Below are 23,177 nucleotides of genomic sequence, written 5' to 3'. Positions count from 1 at the left end.
CGTAAAACCAGAACTTTAATGACATTAGCACAACAGGCGTATGTAAGATAAATGAAAATGAAAAAGATACATTCCTTCGTGCACTGAGGTATATGAATACACAAAAAATGTCTTATTCAGTCAGAGGTTACAGGGAAAAAGTTTCCATAATTTTCCAAAGGCTTTTTACTCTTATAACTTGAGTAGAGGATTCAGTTCTAGGAGAAAAGATGAAAGTTTAGGAGTTGTCTCCATATATCCAGTCTGATTCAGTGGCGTGCCATCAATTTGTGACGTGTTTTGTCATTTTCAATAGTTGCATTTTGTACCACCAATGAGGAAGCACTGTCTAACAACGCCTGGCCAATAGGAGCAAGTTTCTAAAGGCAGTCACTTCCGGCCGGGTCATCCCCATGAGTGGCAGCAGTCTGGTGCAGATTTCCCCCTAAACTGCCCTCACCACCAGGCACTTCTTTCGTTTCTCCACCCCTCAGCGTGGAGAGGGAAGTGAAAGCAGCGACAGCGACTAATATTATTTCTCTTTTTTCATTCTTCCTTTTTCCTCTGAAACTCACTTCTTACCTCCGCAGCTTATATTTTTGCTTTACGAATCAAATCCAGCAAGAGGCGCTCGTCAGCCACTCCGCTTCCATCCACCTCCCCCTCCGTTCAGTCCATTTTCCCTCTCGGTGTTAGCTAGCAAACTTACCCGGGCGACGCTAACTCTTGTCCCTCCATCTGCTCGCCGACATGCCGGAGTACCTAGACGACCCGTCTGTGCTCACCAAGGACAAGCTGAAGAGCGAGCTGCTGGCCCACAACGTGGAGCTGCCGAGCGGCAACCCGAACAAGGACGTGTACGTGCAGCTGTATCTGAAGAACCTGACCGCTCAGAACAAGAAACATGTCACCGCCACCACTCTGGACGCCTTCTCCAGCGACGAGGAGCTGCCGCCGCCCGTGGTCTCCAACAGAAGCCGCTCATCCGGCAGAGTGAGTTTAGTTATCCGTGTCTGAGTTAATGTTGATCCCATCTCATGTGCAGAAGCTGGCGCAGGAAGCAGGAGTGTGCTTCAAGTTTCTCTAACTTAACTCAAAAGAAGTGGATTTGTTTTCTTTGGGCTGCATAGATCTGTGATTTACTGTATTCATATCCCAACCAATCATTATCAACTGATCACTTTTAGATTAATCGATTACTCATAAGTAGGGCTGAGTCTAAGCCTCCAAAATACTGACAGATGTGAGCAAATGCTTCAAACTACTTAAAATGTTTGACCGTAATGAAATAAACCTCAACTGCTAAATGAATCAACTGTTCCTCTCAGTTTAAAATTACATCTGTTGATCAATGAACATCATTTGACTCCATCATCTACAGTTTTTTTTTGGGTGGAGGGTCAAGGTCTAGGTCCCATCCCAAAAAAGTTCAGTTGTTGCTTCTTGTACCACAGCTGGAGACAGAACTTTCCTGCTATAACATGCTGGAGGAAGTTGTAAGTAAAAACAAAACTATAGCAGCCTTACATTTCTGTACTGATAGAAACAGGTTTTTTTTTATCTGTACCTGTATCTGAAGAGGAGAGCGGGTGGAGTCTCTCTCCCTCAGCCAATTTAATCATTTGCTCTTTTACATGATAATTTAATCAGTTTTGGTTGGAGAGCATTTTGAGTGGACAGATGGAGACACTACTTTACCTGTTGCTGCATGAAGTGACACCCTGATGCAGAATCTGTTAAAGCACAGATAAAGAAGCTGATAGGTGTTTGTTGTTTTTGAATGAATGGATGAATGAATGAAGATGTTTCTGTTGATGAAGAGGGTGTCGGTTTCTCAGCATTCCTCAGTTGGTTTAATAACACTAACCCCCCCCCCCCCAATAACTACCTCACAACCTTTTAACAGTTCACAGATTCCCCTCTAAAACCTGCTGACTTTCTGAAGTTGCTGGTTTTACATAGTAGTTACATGCTAAGCTCTCTCATATAGTTTTAAGACCTTTTCACACAGGCTTTAAAAACACTAGCCCTGCCGAGAAAAGAATTAAGGTGCCAGCTAAGAACAGGTTTTGTTATTTTGTGTTTATTAGATCAAATTTTAAGACATTTACATTTTGCCATCACAGATTACCACAGCCTAACTTCATGTTACTTCATTTGTTTGACTAATTAAAAAGAAAAAAATCCTCACATTTTTACACTTGTAATGAGATTATGTTCATTACTTTTATTTTTTCATTTTTACTACTATTTATTTAATGGTTTAAATAACAATTCAAACAGTCATTATTTCAGAGAAGTGACTTTCACATTAAACTTTTAGTTTTTAGTTAGTCTTTCTCAAAATTTATCTTTCCTTTATTTCAGTGATTTATTTGTTAATTTCATGTGAACTTTATTTAATTCTAGTTTTTCTTTATTCTTTTATCATTAGTTTTAAGTTTTGTTGATGTGTAAGTTCCTTGTTGACTAGAGACACCTCACCTGTTGGGTTTGTGGAGACACCAGGTGTGCAGCAGGGAGGGGGGGGTCTCGACATGATGAAGTAAAGGGTGGTGAATGAGAGATGACGAACAATGTGGGAGTGTATGTGTTTGTATCATTCTTTCACTGCTGCCTGTAGTGAAGAAAAACATGTGTACAGAAGTTCTGCTGCATATTTTCTTCATTCGTGTCTTTTCTTCTCTGAACGTTACGGTTTAGGATTTATTCAGAGCTCCCTGAGTCAGGTAAAGGTCACCTGACTGTTTGTGCTGCGAGGTGTGGACTGTGACGACCATCAATCTTTCATGAGTTTTCAGATGATGAATAAACACAACGCTGAGAGGGGAGAGGAAGCTCTTTGTGTGTGTGTGTGTGTGTGTGTGTGTGTGTGTGTGTGTGTGTGTGTGTGTGTGTTTCATAAATGGAACTTTGAATCTAAAATCTGTAAAGTGTGTGATATGACAGCGATAGTGTGAAGGGTGTAGTAAGAGGAATGCTGGGAAGTGGTGCACTGACCCTTCTGCGTTTGAACAGGAGCTCCATGCAGCATTACTGTCTGTTTACAGTCACCCTGTTTACTGTTTGTTTGACCAGACGCACCACATATTTAAGAACCATCAGTACACCCATCATCAGTGTTAATTGATTAATGTTTTTGAGGACAGATGCAATCTGACATTAATCTGTGGAGAAATGTTCTACTTCTTCACAGATGATTCTTGTCAGCTGCTCTTTGATGCACAGGTTCTGTCCTGCCATTTTTAAATACTTCTTTGGCAAAGTTTAATCTTTTGTGAGTACTGATTTTCTTCTTGTATGCTGTCTATAGAAGTTGCCTTGATGTAATGTCCGGATCAGTCACTGAAACACCTGTTAGCACAGATAACCCCTGTGTCAAGTCAGAAGCACTTACCTGTCTGTTTTTTTTTTGAATGCAAGGTTGCTTTAATAGCAAATTGTGCGTAGCATCATTTTTCACTGTTGCATTGAGGTTACTCAGTTTTGTTGTATACTATTATTATTGTTAGGCAGTGTTTGGACATAACAGTTAACTGCATAAAGGGACACTTTATGATGATGGGATGAAGTTATTGAGGTTATCTTATTTTGGAGAAATAATAATTTCCTTTTCTTTGATTAATCGTTTAGTACGGTGGCCCAGAGAGCTCAAAGCACTCCATCTTAAGAAAACACATGCAAACAGACAAAACACAAACAAATTCAGAAAACATCTTCATCCATTTGACAACACGTGCTGCAAATACTCACAACACAACGGAAGTGTTTCCAGGCGACAAGTGATGAACCCGGCTCGGGCGCACTTGTTGTTCAATGCTTTTAAATCCAAAAGTCACAAAGCATTGTGTCCGCTGGAAACACCTCAGTTGTGCTGTGAGTATTTGCCGTTCATGTGTTAAGTTGATGCAGATGTTGTCTGACGTTGTTTGTGTTGTGTCTTTTTGCATGTGTTTTCTTAGGTCCAACCGCAATGCAACAACAGTGAAAAATGACGCCACGCACATTTGCTGACTAGACTGCCTCAGATTGGAGAAACTGGAACCAGCAAATATTTGACATGTGTTTTCGAAAAATGTCATAAATTATTTGGCTTTGACTTCTAGGGACTAAAAGTCAGGATATCTCAACATCTGCACTGATCTTGAACATGCTTTTAAAACAGCTGGCCCTCTCTGCCTGCTTCAGAAAATAATCAATGGTTAGTTGATTAATCTATTTGTCAATCGACAGGAAATGCCGGTAGTAACTCAACCCAAGCTGTTCAGACTCTATTATATATTATACTGTTTGGACACAGGTCAATTGTTGGTTACTAGGAGCCAATAAGTCATAGGAAGACAGGCAAGAGGAGGTTCATGCTCATTAGCTGAAAGCCTCGAGGTTTTTAAAGGTGTTATCAGTGTGAAACTCCCTCCTCCTGAAGCTTCAACAATGCCTCATAAGTCTGTAGCTGCTCCTCCCTGGAGGACAGTCACTGCAGTCAGAGTGGATTTACAGCAGGTACAATGAGTTCCTACAGTCACAGATTTATAGAAAGTATCAACCCACTCTGTCCATCTGTAAGCAGCACAGGGTTTCCCCAGGAAATGTTTTAGCAGGGGTGGTGAGTAAACTAGATCCTGATGCATCTGGTCTCAAGATCACTCTAGATGACAATCTGCACGTTTGCACGAAGCACCTTAAGTTTTCTACTTAAGTAATAGCACTTATGATTTAATTTGTCCATAGCTGAAAGTTTCCTTAGTTAAGGAACAAAGGTAAGGCATTTGCAGCAGTGAAAGAGATTTTACAACCATAAACTCAGTCACGTTGCAGATAAGACTTAAGTTGAGACCTTTTCCTTACTTTGGTCACTAACGGCTTAACTGACTTCAAATGATTCCTTACGTATAAGACTCAGATGAGGAGTAAACCTTAAATACTTAAGTGAACATTTTAAGGATGAAAGTAAGGGTGTTAAGTGTAACTGTTTTACTTTAAGGAAACCTTAACTTAACAGACTTTAATGAAAATCTTAACTTAAGGTGTTTTGTGCAACCGACCCCTGGTATTTACTGTGTGAAATAAAACCTCTGCACTTTTGCCTGAAGTCTGAGATTTTATTTCCAAAGAGTGTAATAATAAGTAATAATCCTGATTTATTCTATATGTTCAGGATTGTCCTCTTGAGTTCTGATTTGATACTTGTAGAAACTGACCGGTGAAATGGATGCATTTGTGACACTGATAGAGGAGTGTGTTTCTGTCTGAATTTAGGATTTGGCCTCTTCATTGAGGAAATACTCTGCTCAGGAAGAGGACTCGCCCAGACTGCCAACGTGTGTGTGTGTGTGTGTGTGTGTGTGTGTGTGTGTGTAGAGGCCGTGGAAAGACGCAGCTCGTGTGTAATTAGTTTGTCCTTGGCTGTCTAAGCTACTGTAGTGTTGTGTTGTTGAGGCTGTTTATCTTGTGAAACCTGGTGATTGTGAGTTGCAGGTGGAGGGGGGCACGCAGCACAAAAACCCATTCCTGACATTTTTGAAATAGCTGACGCTTTTCAAACTGAACCCTCAAGTGTATCTCATGCCTGAAGTTTCCCTCCTTTATCTAACACAGTCTGTGCTGAGAGGAGCGAGAGGAATTAGTTGTGAGGCGTAAAGAATGTGTGACACAAGTAACACAGAGTTGTGGCTAATCTTAGTAGAGTCAATTATGGCCAACCACACACGCTCCATTGTTTATCAGCCAGGCAGTGAGTTACATCATGCAGCCACAGGTCCTGGCATGTCTTGCCCTCCGACTACTCCATCCACGCTTTAGTGCAGAGTTGTAAAGGAAAGTCTGACGGTGTTTGTAGTGAGTTTACTCCACAGAGCTGCACACCGAGCCAAGCTGTGAGCTCAGAGTTCAGTTATGCCTTTAAAGGCCAGGGTGTGGTCTTCAGAGAATGGAGTACTGGCCGCTTCTCCCCTCCTTTTTCTTCTCCCAGCCTCTCTAGCTCAGGCTGCTGTGATTATGAAACAGTCTGGCTCAGGTCCAGACCAAACCCTGCTCAGGGCCCACTGAGAGCCAGACACAGCAAGGCAGCCTCTCACATTTAGTAAATGCTGCGAACCGTGGCAGCACCTCGCCGCTGAAACTGAGCACATCGTCTTTGCATTCCTCACATTTTCCTCTGCTTTGTTGCCAGATGAATGAATTCAGAGCGTCTCTTTAGACCCTGATGTCCACTTAAAGCCCACAGTCACTGTAGACGGTGCACTTCTGTGGTGTTTCTGCCTGAAGGTGCTGCTCCACCTCCGCTCACTCCTCTGCTCAGCTGGGCTCAGTCCGACAGCAGAGGGGCTGATAGCTGCAATCTGTAATATTTCTATATGAATGCCTTCCACAGACACACAGCCTGGCACCAGAGTTGTAAGCTGCTTTCAATGAAAGTAAATAAGTAATGACCTGCCTGCATGTCCCTGACACCCCAACATAGCAATCTACACACCAAAGAATTAAAGTGAAGAAGATGAAGTAAGATTAAACTTGAATCCAACTGGCTTCTTCATTATCTACCAAGCTGCTTTCAACACATCAGCATGCATCTAAACCTTCCTCCAGTTTCTTTTTTTGTTCTTTATTAGTGACTTTTCATAACAAAAACCAATGAGACGAAGGGCACATGTCATGGACAGACATTGAAATGACAACAAAAACAATAAACGAAAAAAATATGGTGTGTGTGTTTGTGTATGTGTGTACTTTTCAAGGTTTATGTGTGATGTAGTCATATGTATCTGTCTTTTGTGAGAGGGTGAAAAGGAAAGTATAGTGACAATAATGATGTAATATCAGTATAACCGTAGGGAGAATGTAATAGAAAAAAAACTTATGATATCTGCCAATGTAGTAAATAAAAAAAAAAAATGCTAATATGATAATATTAAAAATAGTGTAGAATAATATGACAATAGTGTGGTGGTGTTATGACAGAATACTATGTATTATTTATATAATATAATAATTCTAAACGTGATATTATAATAATATACATTAATATAATATACATTATTATATTACATAACAATTATAATTTACCAATGTGAAGTTTCGTAGTAATGAGTGTAGAGGTCAGTCTACTGTCTCTACCGTCTCCCTATAATTTCAAACCAACCTTGTATGTTGTTGTTGTATTCTGTGGATGTGTCATGAATACAGGGTCCAGACACTGGAATAAACTCACTCTTGAAAATTCTGTGTCGGGGGACAAATAAATCACAAATAAAATTAAGAGGCTTTGACCCACCATGCTTTGCCTCCTGCTCTCCCAGGATTCACTGCAGCCTCTGCGGGGGTCTCTGTGCATTAGTCTGGACTTCAGCAGGGGGATCGCAGCTCAGTCAGACTGAGACCAGGTTGAGATCAGGTGACTGAGTCGGCCGGCTGGGGATCCACCTCCTCACTGTGTTTGTTTCATTAGTTCATTGAACTTGATTCCAGAACTCCGCTGGTTTTATTTCTGTGAACCACAGCCTGGTCTTTGTGTTGATGAGGTTTACCTACTATCTACTGGTCTACCAGCTCAATTTCTGTTTTAGATTGTACACAACTGTTGATGTTGGCAAACTGACTGCACACGTGTAGAACACATCGGCATACATTAGGTTTGATATCCTGCCCCAGCAAACACCCAGTGTAGTACAGAGGCACGTGTCTGTGTCCACTTCCCTCCTGTAGTCCATGTACACCTTGGTATGGATAATATCAGGGACATCACCTGCTCCAGAACAGGCACTCGTGAACACCATTGAGTTCCTTTTTAGACTTTTCTGCAGCAAGGCTCTATCATTTGAAACTCAGATGTTTGGAAACACGGCAGCATGTGTAACTTGTAAACTGACATCACGTTCAGGGAAAGCATTTCCTGCACACTGACTTTGTTCACTCAGAGGCTGAGTGAGCCAGGGAGGAGACACAGGGCTTCTTCATCTCAGAGGCCGCTGGCTTCAAACACACTGTAATTTCCTGTAGGCTGGAGTATGAGGTGCGGCTGCAGCCCAGCACGTTGTTTACTCTCTGAGCATCAATCACCTGCAGCAGCTGTCTCTCTGGCTTCACTTCATTTTAGAAGATTGAAGGAAACTGTTTTTTCTGGTTCTGTTTGTGTACTTGAACACATCGCAGATGTGCCTCCACAGATCTGTGTAGAGATCATGAATGAAATGAAGCAGCCAACTTGCATCTTTTTATCAGGCAGCCTGGTAAACAGGTTTCTGTAACTGTTTGAAAGTTCACAGCTTTTCCTTGAGAGAGAATGAATGTGTCCAGCTGAAGGTTCACAGGAGGTGAACAGGTAGACACACACCTGAGGGTGTGAACTGAGCACCCATTGTGTTACTATCTTCTCCTCTTTTTTGCTTCCCCCTCTCAACGTTTGGGATCATCCCACTGCTTCCTCTAAGATGGAGTTTTAGCAGCAGGGGTCAAGCATGCCTGCACAAAAATGTGTTTTCTTTTTTTCGTGTATGCGCAAAATTCTTTTTGTGCAATCCCGCCCGCACCACAAGAGCTCTTCAGGCCTCAGTACATACAGTACATCAGTGCAGAGCAAATCTCTGTTCATCTTTGTAGAAATGGTTTTAATCTCTTGGTCTGTTTGTTATGGAGAGGGGGGACACATCTGTGGATCATTCAGCTGCTGGTAAAAACCTGCCGAGTGTCTGGTTCCTCTCCTCTCTCCTGTCCTTGTTTCCTCTCTCCTCTCCTCTCCTCTCCTCCCTCCTGCCTTCTTCTCTTTCTCCTCTCAGAGAAGACAAAATACTGAGATGGTCAGATTTCTCCGTCCTCTTCTGGATCAGAGGGGAAGTCCTCATTGTCAGTGTGTGTTTGTCTCGCATGTGAATAGAGTGCTGTCATGTCGTAGTAGTCGCTGCACAAACAGCCCATACCCACGAAACAAAACTGTGTCGTCTGACTTTGATGTGATTACTTGCTGATTACATTGCCTGAGGACCAAAATAAATCTATGGTAGTGCCTGACTCTGACCCTGCTGAGTACAGCTCATCACGCCCTGTCGTCATCCCACAGAAAGCCACCAGGAAAACAGACAAGGTTCCGCCAGAGGAGCTGGATGTGACCATGCTGACTGACGAGGGCCTGAGGGACGAGCTGCTCAAACACGGAGTGGACGCGGGGCCGATTGTGGGTGAGTGTTCACATTCACAGAAACAGCAGCAGGGTCATATGAGAGTAAACACTGAGGTGTCACCTGCACTTTGCATACACACACACACACACACACACACACACACACACACACACACACACACACAGAGGGATGTGGTGTGCTGGTTCTGCACTCTCCACACAGATGATGGAATTCACATGTGGCTTTCACATGTTAACTAACAGCACACCATGTTTGACCCACTCTGCAAGTGAAGACACTGGATCAATGTGTTGGTCAGTTAGTTTAACATAGCAGGACACACATACAGTATCTCTGCTGGTATTCAAAAAAACAACTCGGTCTCAAATAACAGTTATCACAAACAAATAAAAGGCAGCTCACTAATACATTTAGCACAGCACTAATTCATGCACCACTCTGCTCACCCACTTATTCACTACTTACAAAAGCTTCTACTTTGCAGTTTTTTCTCTCAGTGTTTAAGTTCTGTTGATTTAATGAAGCACCTGCAGACAAAAGCAGCAAAGTAGAACCACCTATCATTCTGTTCCATTATTAGCTATTTGTAGCTTTGCTATTACTACATAGCTAATGTTAGCATTAGCAGCTGTTTACTTAGAAGTCTAGAAGAAATAATGAGTTCAGCATCAAACTTCATTCCTTCACTCACCAACAGCTGTTTCCAGAGGTGGAAACAAGCACCAATGTTAACTCGTCTTTATCACGTCTTTTCTTCTACTGAAGTTAGCATGCTAACTAGCTAGCTCCAGACCAGCTCATCACGTTCCGATGCCAAGCCACAATAGCATCCAGTCTGTCCTGAAGACGTAGCACTGCTCAGAGGACGTATTCTAGCCTCTTGCCTCGTATTCGCAACAATGACCGTAGCTCTTGTCAAGCAACAAACACTACCACCTGCTCCCCACAAGACACCACAGAAAACTTACAAATAGCCCCTTTAAAAAGAGAACCGTTGCTGTCACACAGTCTCTACAGCAGCGGTACTAGGACATCTACAGCAGAGGCTTTTGGGTTGGTAAAGCTGCAGACATGATTGTATATGGCTGATCTTTCTATAATTATACTTAGCATACTTAGTCTTATACATTAGCACTAATATCACCTCATACCAAACTATCTGTAAATATGTAAACATGGACACTGCACAAAGTGATGTTGCTTAGGTTTACATTGCTGTGATCAGTCTGCTCAGTGACTGAATAACACTGGGCTGACAGTTGTTCTTCCACTTCTTTAGATTTGTGAGATTCTAGATATTTTCATATATATATATATATAAAAACCTGCCACACTGAGCTCCAGATGTCAGTTCCTGATGACACTGATACCCAAGAACAAAATATTATGCACTCTTATAGCCGTGTCTCTAATGTGCAGTTGTCAAAGAATTGGAGGGACAGCCCACGTAGACACAGTCATGTAGATGCGAGTGTGTGTTGGGCTGAGTGCAGAGCAGACGTGTGGATAAACAGACGTGTACACCGACAGCTGACCGCAGCTGTTGCTTCTGCTGCTCTGCCAGTTAAGAGGAGGTGTAACACAGAAAACATGAGAGTGATGAGATGGTACTAAAGCATAAATAACAGTAAATAAACAGACTGAAGGGAAATAAAGAAAGCAGAAGATTCTTCTTCTAACCCTCTGAGGCCCACATTCCGTTTTTTCATACCTTTTGTGTTTTTCCTTATAATGTTGTCATTTTTGAAAGTTTCACTAAGTGCTTAACAGGTCCAGAATCAGCACAACCTCAGCTAATAAAATGTGTCACTCAATGACTTATTTTCAGTATAATAGGAGTTAATAGCCCATACAACAAGAAAAGCCCATAAAGCGGTCTAAACATACAAAGAGGAAGCAGCAACGCACCAGGCAAACGGCTTTTCTAACTTTTCATGTTCATCAACTGAAGTCATTGACTCACACAGACAATCAGGGGCATGTTAGAAAATGCTGATTCTAGTTTAAAGTGAAGAAACAGCATGTCTGTAGCTCAACCGTTGAGGAGTTATGATGCTCTAAAGACAACGTGAAATTTTCTGGAGCGTATATGTGCCCATGAGCTTCAGAGGGTTGAGATGATGGATGTAAATGCTGAAAAGCCTCTAGATGAAGTTTGACTCGTTTGTACGCCACTAATCAGTCAGAGTATGAAGGTGCCACTCAGGATTTTCTAGCCTGCGGCTGTTCTGTGGTCACACATGTTGGCACAAAGAATTAACCACAGCACATCTGTAACAAATAGTTAGATAAATGACTTAATTACACACACACACACACACACACACACACACACACAATGACATCATCTTGTACTGATTTGATGTAATTTCTCCCTCTGCTCCTCCTCCCAGCGTCCACCCGTAAACTGTATGAGAAGAAGCTGCAGAAGCTGCTGGACAATGGTCCTGTGCAGCCGCCACAGCTGGTTCTCACAGAGATACAAGTCAACCACAACGGCAAATCTGAATCAGACCTGTACAGTGACAAGGAGGACGGTAAGATCAGTGTTATGTACACGGCTGTGGCAGATTAAAGGATTAGTGTTTGAATATAAAATGAGATCTGTGTGTGTGTGTGTGTGTGTGTGTGTGTGTGTGTGTGTGTGTGTGTGTGTGTGTGTGTGTGTGTGTGTGTGTGTGTGTGTGTGTGTGTGTGTGTGTGTGTGTGTGTGTGTGTGTGTGTGTGTGTTCCTGCCGGAGGGATATCTGATATTATGTGTTGTCCTACTGGAATAGTGAGTTTGCTTGTTGCTGCCTGCTAACAACATTTGCATTTACATTGACAACCACAAAGCAAACTCTGTTCTCAGTTCATTTCAGCCAACTGTGAAAACCAACTTGCAGAGACTGAAAACTGAATACTCTCATGTTGTGGCATGAAAGGTTTTACTTTTATATCATCTGAGTTATAAGAGTCAAATCATTACATCATGAGCTGTGTTGTGAAAAAAAATCAAACCTATAAGACTGACAATATAGAAATATGGAGATCTTGAAAGTTTTATTTCAGTTCAGTTCAATTTTATTTCAGTCCTTGAACGCCATATCTCAGTAACGCCTTGACAGAACTTCTTGTATATGTAATATGGCAAAAACATTCACTTGGACTCAACGACAAACTGATTAGATTTTGGTGGTCAAAGGTCAAGGTCAGTGTGACCTCAAAACACCAATACTCGAGACTTCACACAGCAGTTATGACAAAATTTCACACAAAGGGTTCATATTTTCTATGACTCTGGATAAATGTATTCTGGAACTCTATCACAAGGAGGTGATAATAGGTGAATTTACCAAGTGAACTACACATTCTTAATTCATTATCACAACTCTTCCACAGGTTTACCCTTCTAACAGATGTGTATCTTCTTTTTATATTGGTTCTAACCCTTGCTTTTTTTTTATTTTAGATATTTGCATTATGCAAACTTCAGAAATGTATAGGTGAATGATTTATCAAGCAAGTCTTCATGTTGATTTTCACTGAGCTGAAATGAACTGACGTGAGAGTAATGTCTTCCTGGAGGGGAAGAAGTTAACATAAGAACCGGCACTTTATTTTGAAAAACTATAATGACACTAATGCTAAATAATAATTTGTTTTTATAATTAAAACATGTTCAACACATCTATGTCGTCTGTAGAGATCCATAATTAATCGAAATCTCAATATGGCCAATATCCAAATCACAGGAGCTGCAGTTTTTTTGATAAAGGTAAAGTGTTTGTGTGTGTTTCGTTAGAAGTGACACCAGAATCAGAGCCTGTGGCAGATCCTGAACCGGCTCCGCTGGTGGAGAGACCGGTGAGGAGCCGAGGGAAGACGCCGGTCACCACCCGCACCCGCAGCAGCCAGCACCACACGGTAAGAAACAGCCTCTCCACCACTGACAGTGAAGCTCATCAGTCCACACGCCGTCACATGGCAACACGTCCTAGCTCTGCCTGTGGAACTGTGAATGGAGACCACGATAGAAATACTCCCGAGTTCTCCAGTCTATATGTGTTGGTGTAGTTACCTGAGCTGGAGAAATGTTTGATACAGATGTGAATGTGTGGCTGACAACAAACTGCAGTTGTGCTGCTTTCACTGATGTCTGTGGAAGCTGTAGTTTGAAGTTGAGAGAGTTATTCTAGTCCAAATATAAATCTGAGTGACAGAGGAACTGGGGATGTAACGGTTCACATATCTGTGCCGTGCTGTTCGGTACAGGATGTCCGGTTCAGTTCACGTTGTAATGCAAATATAATCTATCTTTAACCATGCTCATGTTCTACTACGTATTAGAAAACAAAGGGTTAGGCAGAAAACTAGACCACCGGACCAAGACTGTCTGAGCAGGAGGGTCTCTCTCTGCAGCTGAAGGGATGATGGCAGAGCAACAACAGGATTCTTTGACAATAGATTTGTAATTTTAGCTTGACTTCAAAAGCACAACTACAACAAAGTCTGCTATGTAATCAACATAATTATGCAAAAGTCATTTAGTAACCATAGTAACATAACATGCTGGTGCATCAGTGTGAGTGTGGAGGTTTCCACTAATAAATGAGAGAGTGCAGAACAGTTAAAACACTTGTGTGTGTGTGTGGGTATTTGCAGGTCCTCATTAAAAACTGAGTGAAGTGACACACAGTAACTATCCCCCACCCCACGAACACTCACTCTAATTGGCTGTTCTGGTCAGGGATGGGATTTGATAGCATTTTATGAAATCTGAATCCACTTATCAAATCTTTTAAAGTTAATTGTTGTGGCTTAATGAAGACGTCTGTCGGCTAGATAAACGTAATGTTTTTATTTCACTGTACAGTCATTGTCTTAGAGCTGCTCCTGTGAGGAGTTGCCACCGCGGTTCATCATCCGCATATTTGGTTTGGCATAACTGTTACACAAGATGCCCTTCCTGACCAACCAGCAGAGTAACAGTAATAAAAACCTGTTTCAACTAAATTCTTCTAATGACATTAATAACACAATTAGTCGCTTCAATTGTGATTTAGGGAGCAACTATCAGACAAACATGACTCTGACTCAAAAAACCTGAAACATGGACGTTCTGCTGTGCTGAAGGGCTGTAGTCACTGATCTGTGACTTTCATTAACCTCGTCCCTACTCACTCTTCCTTTTGCTGCGTAGAAGATAAAGTGAAAACAAACAGTGAAAGTGAGAGCAAGAGAGAGAGAGAGAATTTCAGTATCTCCAAGCACTCCCCCCCCCCCCCCCCCCCCCCCCCCCCCCCCCCCCCCCCCGAGGCTGAGCCGAGTGTGGAGCAGGTAAGCTGGGGTTTGATTCTGCAGTTTCCTCTGACACTGGGCACAGGAAGCGGTTTTTCATTGCACTGGAGAGCAGTCACACCCAGCTCAGTGTGAGCCTGGAGGTTCAGTGTATCAGTGCTGCTGCTCACTGCATGTCAGACTCAAAGCACATGATGTGGATTAGCTGCTGCCATGCACATGCTGGGTGCTTCACACACTGATTTTCTCCTGATCCCTGCAGCTCTGACGGCTGTTCTTTACCTCCATCTGTTCCTTTGCTTTTCTTCTCATGTGTGACATCCACACAGTTGTTAATGTAATTGGAAAATCTGGACAAAGGAGCCCTGAAAAATGTTCTTATACTATTACTATATCATTTAACTTTGTTTCTGTATTGTAAGAAGTACAGTGTGAATTGCCGCTGCAGAGAAATGGCAGTGTGAAGTCATGGGTGTAATCCAGCAGTGAGATGTTAGCGTCTCAGCAGCTCCTCCTGCTGTTCACATGGTGAACGCACACCTGTTGAACTGAGACATGAAGAGTGGTCAGCAACCAACCAGATCTGACGTGTGTGTGTGTGTGTGTGTGTGTGTGTGTGTGTGTGTGTGTGTGTGTGTGTGTGTGTGTGTGTGTGTGTGTGTGTGTGTGTGTGTGTGTGTGTGTGTGTGTGTGTGTGTGTGTGTGTGTGTGTGTGTGTGTGTCAGTGGGGGGTGTTGTTCATGAGGACAACTGCAGTTGGGAAGAGGTTTTGGTCTTGATGGACTGCAGCCTCCTGCCAGAGGGGAGTGTCTCTCTAAGAGTTTGTGTCCAGGGTGGGAGGGGTCGGCTACGTAGTAGTTTGCCATTTTGTAGTGCCGCCGGAACGTATAATGAGAATTACAGCACCCTAAATAGCGAACTCGTAGTATAATGCATCATGACAACCGATGGTCACTGATCAAGCAATATATACCATCATGCATTGCACTCACGCTGAAAGACAGAAAAACGGTGCAGAGAAAATGACCTGTCCGAAAGTGTTTTTTCCTTTTACCAATGAGCTCACTGTGTAGTCCTCTACATAGAACTCCCTGGATAGTGAGAGGGAGGAGGGAATGAGCGAGTGATTTTTGGCACAATCCTGGAGGGTCCCGGACTATGGACCGCAGATCGGTCGAAAATGTCTAAAGACGACAGAAAAGGCCGTGTCAACACGTCAATTTTGAACGTGTGAAAGGCGTTTAAATTCGGGTGCTACCACTTCATCAATTTCTGAGGGGAAGCAATTCCCATTCAACCTACTTATGAATTGAGTTTAGGAATATTGACATTATTAATAATAATATATAAATAATGTTGACATCATTAATGTCATTTTTATAGGCTACTACTTATTGAGAAAAATGTAACTTCAATATCATAATTGACATATTCATGTAATGTCTGTTTGTCTAAGTGCCACTAGATGGCAGTATTAACAAGCTCAAATTCACCGCTCATCATGTTGAATTGTCTAAGCTTGTCTTTCACGTTTCAGTGATTTAGTCAGGAGTATTCAATCACCTTCACATATGGGCCTGCTTTTTCTGGACTGAAAGTAATGCTGATAAAAATGGGCCGAAAGTCGCACACTGGTATTTTTATTGTCTGCTGATATGTGCACCATGTGTGTAGAGATGGATGAGGAGCATGAGGAAGCGCCTGTCCTGAGAGTGAAGCACAGACCTCGGGGGTTTATCCCATGGAAAGGTGAATACTGTGCTTCACAGACATGTATGTGCAGCTGTGCACACATGCAGCTCTTTCTCCTCAGCTGCTTCACACGTTCTTCTGTCGGCTACAGCAGCTGGAACGATCTTCACTCTGCTACTCTCATCTTCACTTCTTCCTCTGTCCTTGTTGTCTGCTTCACACTTCTTCTGTCTGACTTCTGTCTCTCTCTCTGTCTGTCTCCTGGTCTCTGTGTCCCAGCAGATAGTGCCTGAGGATCTCAGGCCTGTGTTGCCAGATCATGTCCAGTTAGAGTCTGACAAGAGGGTTCGCCACAAGTCAGGGAGTCCAGCTCGGGCTGAAGCCCGCTCCACCTGGTCCAGATGTGTTCAGGTAGCTTTAGTCTATGGCAGCTGTTTGTCCTGTCGCTGATCTCTGCATGGACTCACTGGCCTGTTGGTTCTGTGGTGTGTCTGTCTGAAGAGATCAGTGCTCCCCTTCAAAGATTCACTGTTTCTTGTCATCTGGTGTGAAAGTGCACTGAGGGTGGGCATGTGTCAGCAAAATATGTGTATTATCCACAAGGCCGGTGGTCTCTAAAGGGGCACATTCACTCACTTCTCTGTCACGATGAAGAACTAGCTCAGAACATCAAGAACCTTTGGGCTGGTTGGTGCTTCACCCCTCGGTGTCATTTATTGAGAGTTCTCAGGTTGGTCTGGTTTACTGATGTCGCTGCCTCAGAGTCCAGCAGGAGAAACTCTGCCCCATCATGTGGGCCCCAAACTGAAGTTCGGTCCAGCAGTGAAGACGGCTGCAGAGGTCTGCAGAGCTGCTGGGAGCTCGCACTGGAAGGTGCCCCCACCTACTCATTTTCTTGAATTCAGGAAGACTTTTGAATTTGGGTGTAGCCTCACAGAGGGAGGGAAAAAGTAAAATACTTGAACAGTCATGACCTGTTTGAATATTTCACCCTGTGGTCCAGCAGAAGGTGCCCTTCAAATGTCACCATCAACTTGACCTGCCTCTAAAGTGAGCTAATAAACATGTGACTAATGAAGTAGGACACTATAGAGTGGAGCCATGTTGTTTGGATCATCACAACATGGAAAAATATGTCACAGTACAATCTCAAGACCCATATCACACCAATTTGAACTAATTAATTAATAGTTAAAATTAGTTCTAACTAGGGCTGCACAGTTAACTCACGTATAAACAAAATCAAATTTTTTTTTTGCATATCACACAGCTTTAGTTCTAACTTAATGGTGACAGCCATACTGGACGACCTCCACTGTATTTATTGAGTATTGATTCAGCACAGCTATGAACCAGTGACCAGTTCATAGTAGCTTAGACATTGACAGCACTGTGTCTGCCTCTATGGTTGATTGTACAAATAGACTTTGAGAATGTCTCTCCTCAGACATTCATAGTTTCTCACTGTCCAATCGCTGTGTAAAGTGATGTAATTGTTTCAGAGTTTCGCAGATTGTCAGATACTGTCCTTTTGTTAGATGCTCTCAGAAGCAGTTTATTGAAATCATACCGTGGCGTAATCAGCTCTGACTAGCGGATACAGTCTGTGGCTGCAGCTTATCTGTTGTGCCCTCCCTCCTTCTTTTTAAAACCTGTAGATCCACAGGGAAGAACTGGGGCTGGCTCGTCCCAAACACAGTAAGGATTCATCTGACAAGCCCATCGCTCTGCTCAATACCGCTCTGCTAGAGGTTAGCCTCCTGTCTGTCTGTCCTCTGTCTGAGCCACAATGTATTCCAGCGCACCGGCTACACTGTGTATGAACAGCTTCAGCTACATACAGCTTCTTTTTTACGTCTCACATGTAGCTTTGTTTTTGTCCAACTCTTCACTGTCTTCATAGTTTTTAACTCCAAAATGCAGCAGCCACACATCTGCCTTTAGATTTGCCGGTGACTTCACTGGCACTAAGTTACATTAGTTTCATAAAGGACAAGAACTGATGTTACAGCTTATCCAGAACATCCAGAGCTTATCCAGAAAAAAATGCTTCAGGACTATGTTGCTTACCAAACTTATGTTGGGTTGGTTTGTGAGGGGGAAAAAACAGCTGCAGAGACAGTGATTAAGCTGAGGTTGAACGTGATGGCATGTCTGCCCTCAGGTCATGATATGGTAAATGTTAAAGTGCTGTAGATGCGTTATAATAATACAAGCTCATAAACATAAACACGTAAAGAGCAATTTAAATAAAATTTTCTAAATCCTAAAATGAAAACGTGTTGATGTGTTATAGTTACAGCATCCTGTTAACTAATGATTGAATTAATTGAATGATCCCAGCTACTTTTTGAAGTTTGGGAAAGACGGTGCGTTCTCAGGTCGAGACTCTGCATCAGAGGATGACCTCGGTGTAGACATCAGAAGAGAGAAAATCTGCATCCCTGCTAAAAAAATAAGCTTCAGGTCGCAGCTACAGAAGCCGTCACATCACCAACGTAGACATCTGCACTGGTTAAAACTTAACCATCATCTTTTCCATCATGTGACACAAGTGACTGAAGTGGACCAAGTGTAAGATTTCAGTCTGGATTCTGACTCATTTTCTTAATCTTCAGGAACCTGAACCACAGAGGTCTGCCAGGCTTTCATCCCCTCTGGTTCACCTCACCAGAGTCGAGCCACTCACCTTTAGACCCACGTGTAACATCTCACCCATTAAGCGTCAGGAGTCCCGCTGGACTGTGTCAGACCAGGTCTCTGCAGCAGGGGTACAGCTCCACTCAAACATCTGTGGCTGCTTTCAGTTCTGTCCTCTTTCTTCTCTCACCTCACTTCTCAGTGACACGTGTGTGTGAAAGCTGAATTGTTTCAGTGAAACATGAAGAGCATCTTGTACTTTATAGTTGTACTGATGAATGGGTCAGTTGTGTGTTTGTGTGCGTGCGTGCAGCTGTTGAGGGTTTGTGCAGGGACAGTTGTGTGACAGCTGAACTGTTGGCTGGTTAAACATCATTGACACACAACCACACACACTTTTTAAGAGCAGGAGGAGGAGTTTGTCCCTCCGGATGTCCAACTGGTTAAACAGCGGCAGCAGAAAATCACCAGCTTCCTGTCCACGTGCAGCCCTGTGAGGACACACAGCTACACACCCACACTGTCAGAGGGTGTGTTGGTGAGACAGGTAGACTGTTACGCTCTGTGTCACACTCACAGCGTGGTTCAGTAGTAAACATGGTGGTCACATGGTGAGAGATGTGTAATAGGGGGTCCGCACCTCACAAATACATGAAGAAGCTTGATACGTTCACTGATGAGATTCATTCATGAATCAGCTGTTTGCTCTTTCACTCTGCTCATCACTGTTGTTTTTGTGTGTAGGTGGAGAAGATCACAGCCAGTGACCAAAACCTGAAAGTGGATGAGAGTGATGTTCTGAAGGAGCTGTTCCCCAACGACATCAACAGTCCAACAGGAATCACGTGAGTAACTGATGACGCTGCTCTTCTCTGGTTCTCATGCTAAACAGACCAACCACAGGATCCATGATATTACACCAGAGCTCTTCAATTCTTTTTACTCTGAGCTACTTCGACAAAATAAAAGTCTTAGATTACTGGTTACATTTATTCACATATTGTATCAAAACACTCAAACTGATCTGTAAACCAAATCAGACGAATAAGATCATATCAACATCCAAAACCATCTGAAACTCACATTGGACAAAAACCTGAGTCATGATTCAGTCAGACCTGAACACACAGACATGAAAACACCACTGTAAATAATTCAATTCAATTTTACTTTATATGTGTAGCAAAAATCATAACAATCATTATCTCAAGGCACTTTACAGGACGTGACGTCCATGAATCTCATTAGAAGCTCAACAGTCAGTGGTCCAGTCATAGTTGTCAGTTCATCAATAGTACATCACAAACAGGAAGTTAAAATTGATCATTCACTACACTTCCTTTTTTAGAAATGTAACATGGACAAAAAGAAAAGAAACAACGGGGCTCAAGTTGAAGCCCACTGTTTAACTCATACATTAGTTAAAGCTAAATTACTGCCATAAAGAACTAAAACCATCCGCTGCCTGTGGACTGTGAAGAAAACAATTCTTGTGATCTGTATTTATTCAGGGCAATTTGGTAACCATGGTAACGTGTGAAAGTCAGCAGGTCGGCGTGATGATTTTTTTTAATGATCAGTCAGAAAGTCAACAGCACGTCAACAGAAGTGTGTTGTCTATTTTCCCTCATTTACAACTTGAGTGAAACATGGTGACCACACAGTAACTTTCCCCCTTATAATAACCTACTTATAACATACAAGACACCTGTTTCTACACGTCTGTCATTATTGATGACGGTGATGTCCAGTTACAGCAGCTCTCATAATTATTTATCTGTGATGTCAGAAGGTCAAGGTTCAGCGTGTCCAGTCACAGGAATCTGATCCTCTGTGGGTTCTTGTTAACAAAAACTGTCCAGTCAGTGAGTTTCACATCAGTCCATATGACTTCTGTTTACAGCTCTGTTTGTTTGTATAAAACAGACCAGAACTAAAGCACGATGATGGATCTATGTTTTTTATGTGGTCCAGACCACCCGAACCAAACAAGACAAACCTGTAAGATTCATTGTGTTTTCAGAAACAATAAGAGTTGACCTGACCGTCAGAAAACACTGACTCTAAAATCCTCGTCTCTTGCAGCGCCACCTGTCGGCGACCCATCCGAGGAGCGGCCGGTCGCCCGCTGAAGTCCAGTGACCTGTGGAACAGTGAGAACTGCCTCTTCTCCCCGAAAACCACCAAGACCAGCAGCTCCTCATCCTCCTACACAGAGAGCTGCACTGTCAACAGAGTCACCAGCCTGCCCCCCTCCACCCCCTCCACCAGCTTCACCTCCTCTACCTCCACCTCCTCTTTCTCCAACTCCTCCTCCAGGCTTTTGTCTGCAGCTCCCCCTGCAGGCCCGACCAAAGCGGAGCGCCGCGGCATGTCTCTGTGGATTAAGCTGTTCCTGCTCGCCATCGTGGCAGCGTTCCTGTTCTTGGTTTACCAGGCCATGGAGACCAACACCATCAACCCATTTGTAGGCTCAGACACAGATGTGGCCAGTAGCAGTGCAGCATAGAGAGCACAGGACGTGTCTGAAGGGAGAGAGAAGCTTGCTTATATTATTTCATTTTTTATAAGTGTGCATTGTAGCCATGTTGTTCACGGGTGCTGTGAAATGACCTCTGACATCAACGCCCGTTTGTTTGTTTCTTTTTCCTTCCTTTCTCAATCTGTTTTTACCGAATCCTGAGAGAGATTTGACAAAGCCATTTCAGTAACGCTTCGAGGATCTCCATGACACGTTGTGAAAGGACAGTACTGCATCAGCTGTTGTTGTTTTGGTCCACCAATTACCTCGCCGTCTGTGAGGTTACTACGAAGCCAGCCACTAATCAACTCTGAGAAACACAAACAGTAGATTTCATAGAAATAGGTGGACCTACTTTTTATTGCCATGGTGTGTGTGTGTGTTTGTGTGTGTGAGAGAGTATGTGAGTGAGTGTGTTTGTACTGAATGTGTGTGGTTCAGATGTATTTTTTTCACACTCTGCCTTAGTTTCTGTCTCTGTTGGTCATTAACAGCGTTGAAGATGGAGTTTGAACCTGTAATTTTGTTTTGTACTCGACCATCTTTGTTAATGAGACAGGGAGGCTCGTTATTATAATCCAAACGCTTCTTCTTAAACCCTACGCCAATATTTTCTTAATGTTCTCTTATAATGAATTTGAATGTCCCAGTGTATTCTACTTAATTATGTATTCACTGTCACAAATATTGAATATCCACTCAATAAACTACTATGTTGTTACAATGCCTGAAAGAGCATGTTATTCATCCACTATTAGTAACACTGTCTTTTTTTCTCAGCACTTTATTAGCTTTTGTTCATTTTACATTTACAGAGTAAACGGATCATTCAAACATTAAGACACAAACCTGTGTGAGGCTTCACTTCAGCTACATGCTCACAGTTAATGCTAATATGCTGATGTTTAGAGGGTATAATGTTTACCATGTTAACTGTCTTAGTTAAGCATGCTAACATTGGCTAATTAGCAGTAAACTCAAAGATAATTGAGGGTGATGGGAGGTATTATGTCATAAGCCTACGGAGGCAGAGAAAGGCAAGACTTGCAAATATTTTTTTATCCCGTAATCTTAAACTAACAAAGCTCTTTATCCCAAGATAATGAGATAACAAAAATCGTTTCCTCCTGATAATATCTCATTATCTCGGGATAACGCGCTTTGTTATCTTAAAATAATGGGATTAAAAAAATGTTTGGCTTCTGTACGAACTTAAGTATTTGTCACATAATTGACCTGATGATGGCGCTAGAGGAAAACTTAGAGGCTCACCAAAGTAACTAGAAACTGTATTTCATGGCAGTCCCTCCACTAGTTGTAAAGACAGTTCAGTCTGGACTGAGGCCACTGACTGACCCGCAGACCAACATCCCACTCATACATCCATAGAAACGGCTGTCATCAATTCCAGTTTACACTGGAATTATTTCTTTAGAACGGTTCAGACTGAGGCCTGTGGATCATCCAGAGTAACAGAGGTTTTGAGTTTTCATCACTGTAGGCAACACAAATGTGATTCTTTTCAGCTTAGTCATAATGGGAGGAGACAGACATGTCGGAGCCCGAAATCTCTAAACCTGGACACATAAAACCAAATCTAGAGCCACACCAGATATTTTATTATTACTATTATTATTTCTATGAATGGGCCCTTTAACTTATAACTCAGTTTGTCTATAAAGCTAAAGACAAATGCACATCAGGTAAGAGCCCAGACTAATTATAAGTTTTAAAAACCTGTTCAGTTTTACAGTGAAAAACAGCAAACCCTCACCTGAGATGTTTAGTATTTTTACTTGATAATTGATAACCAAATTTATCAGTCATTAATTTTCCCTCAAGTAAACGATGAATTAATCCACAAATCCTTTCCACATTACTCGATGCTAATGACTGACATTTCACTTCAGAAAATCTTTCTCTGTAGT

The 23,177-nt window shown here is 42.5% G+C and overlaps 1 protein-coding gene across 6 annotated transcripts; it reads left to right on the top strand.

The window, feature by feature from the left end:
* The first annotated feature begins 27 nt into the window (after positions 1–27).
* tmpoa (thymopoietin a) lies at positions 28–21,975 on the top strand. 6 transcript variants are annotated; one of them, XM_056368210.1, is made up of 9 exons: positions 28–972; positions 9,035–9,152; positions 11,510–11,653; positions 12,901–13,022; positions 17,747–17,839; positions 18,707–18,859; positions 19,138–19,275; positions 19,473–19,573; positions 20,814–21,975. In XM_056368210.1, the coding sequence occupies exons 1-9, from the start codon at positions 730–732 to the stop codon at positions 21,235–21,237; spliced, it is 1,536 nt and encodes a 511-aa protein (XP_056224185.1). In that variant the 5' UTR covers positions 28–729; the 3' UTR covers positions 21,238–21,975. The 6 variants fall into 6 exon arrangements, with proteins under 6 accessions (XP_056224185.1, XP_056224186.1, XP_056224188.1 ...); XM_056368211.1 differs by lacking the exon at positions 17,747–17,839 and having other exon boundaries at positions 35–972; XM_056368213.1 differs by lacking the exon at positions 19,138–19,275 and having other exon boundaries at positions 229–972; positions 18,707–18,844.
* The last annotated feature ends 1,202 nt before the right edge of the window (positions 21,976–23,177 follow it).

Source organism: Seriola aureovittata, chromosome 22 (genome assembly GCF_021018895.1).
Source record: "Seriola aureovittata isolate HTS-2021-v1 ecotype China chromosome 22, ASM2101889v1, whole genome shotgun sequence".
Taxonomy (NCBI): Eukaryota; Metazoa; Chordata; class Actinopteri; order Carangiformes; family Carangidae; genus Seriola; species Seriola aureovittata.
Note: the sequence above shows the minus strand (reverse complement) of the source record. Positions and strands in the feature narration are given on the sequence as shown.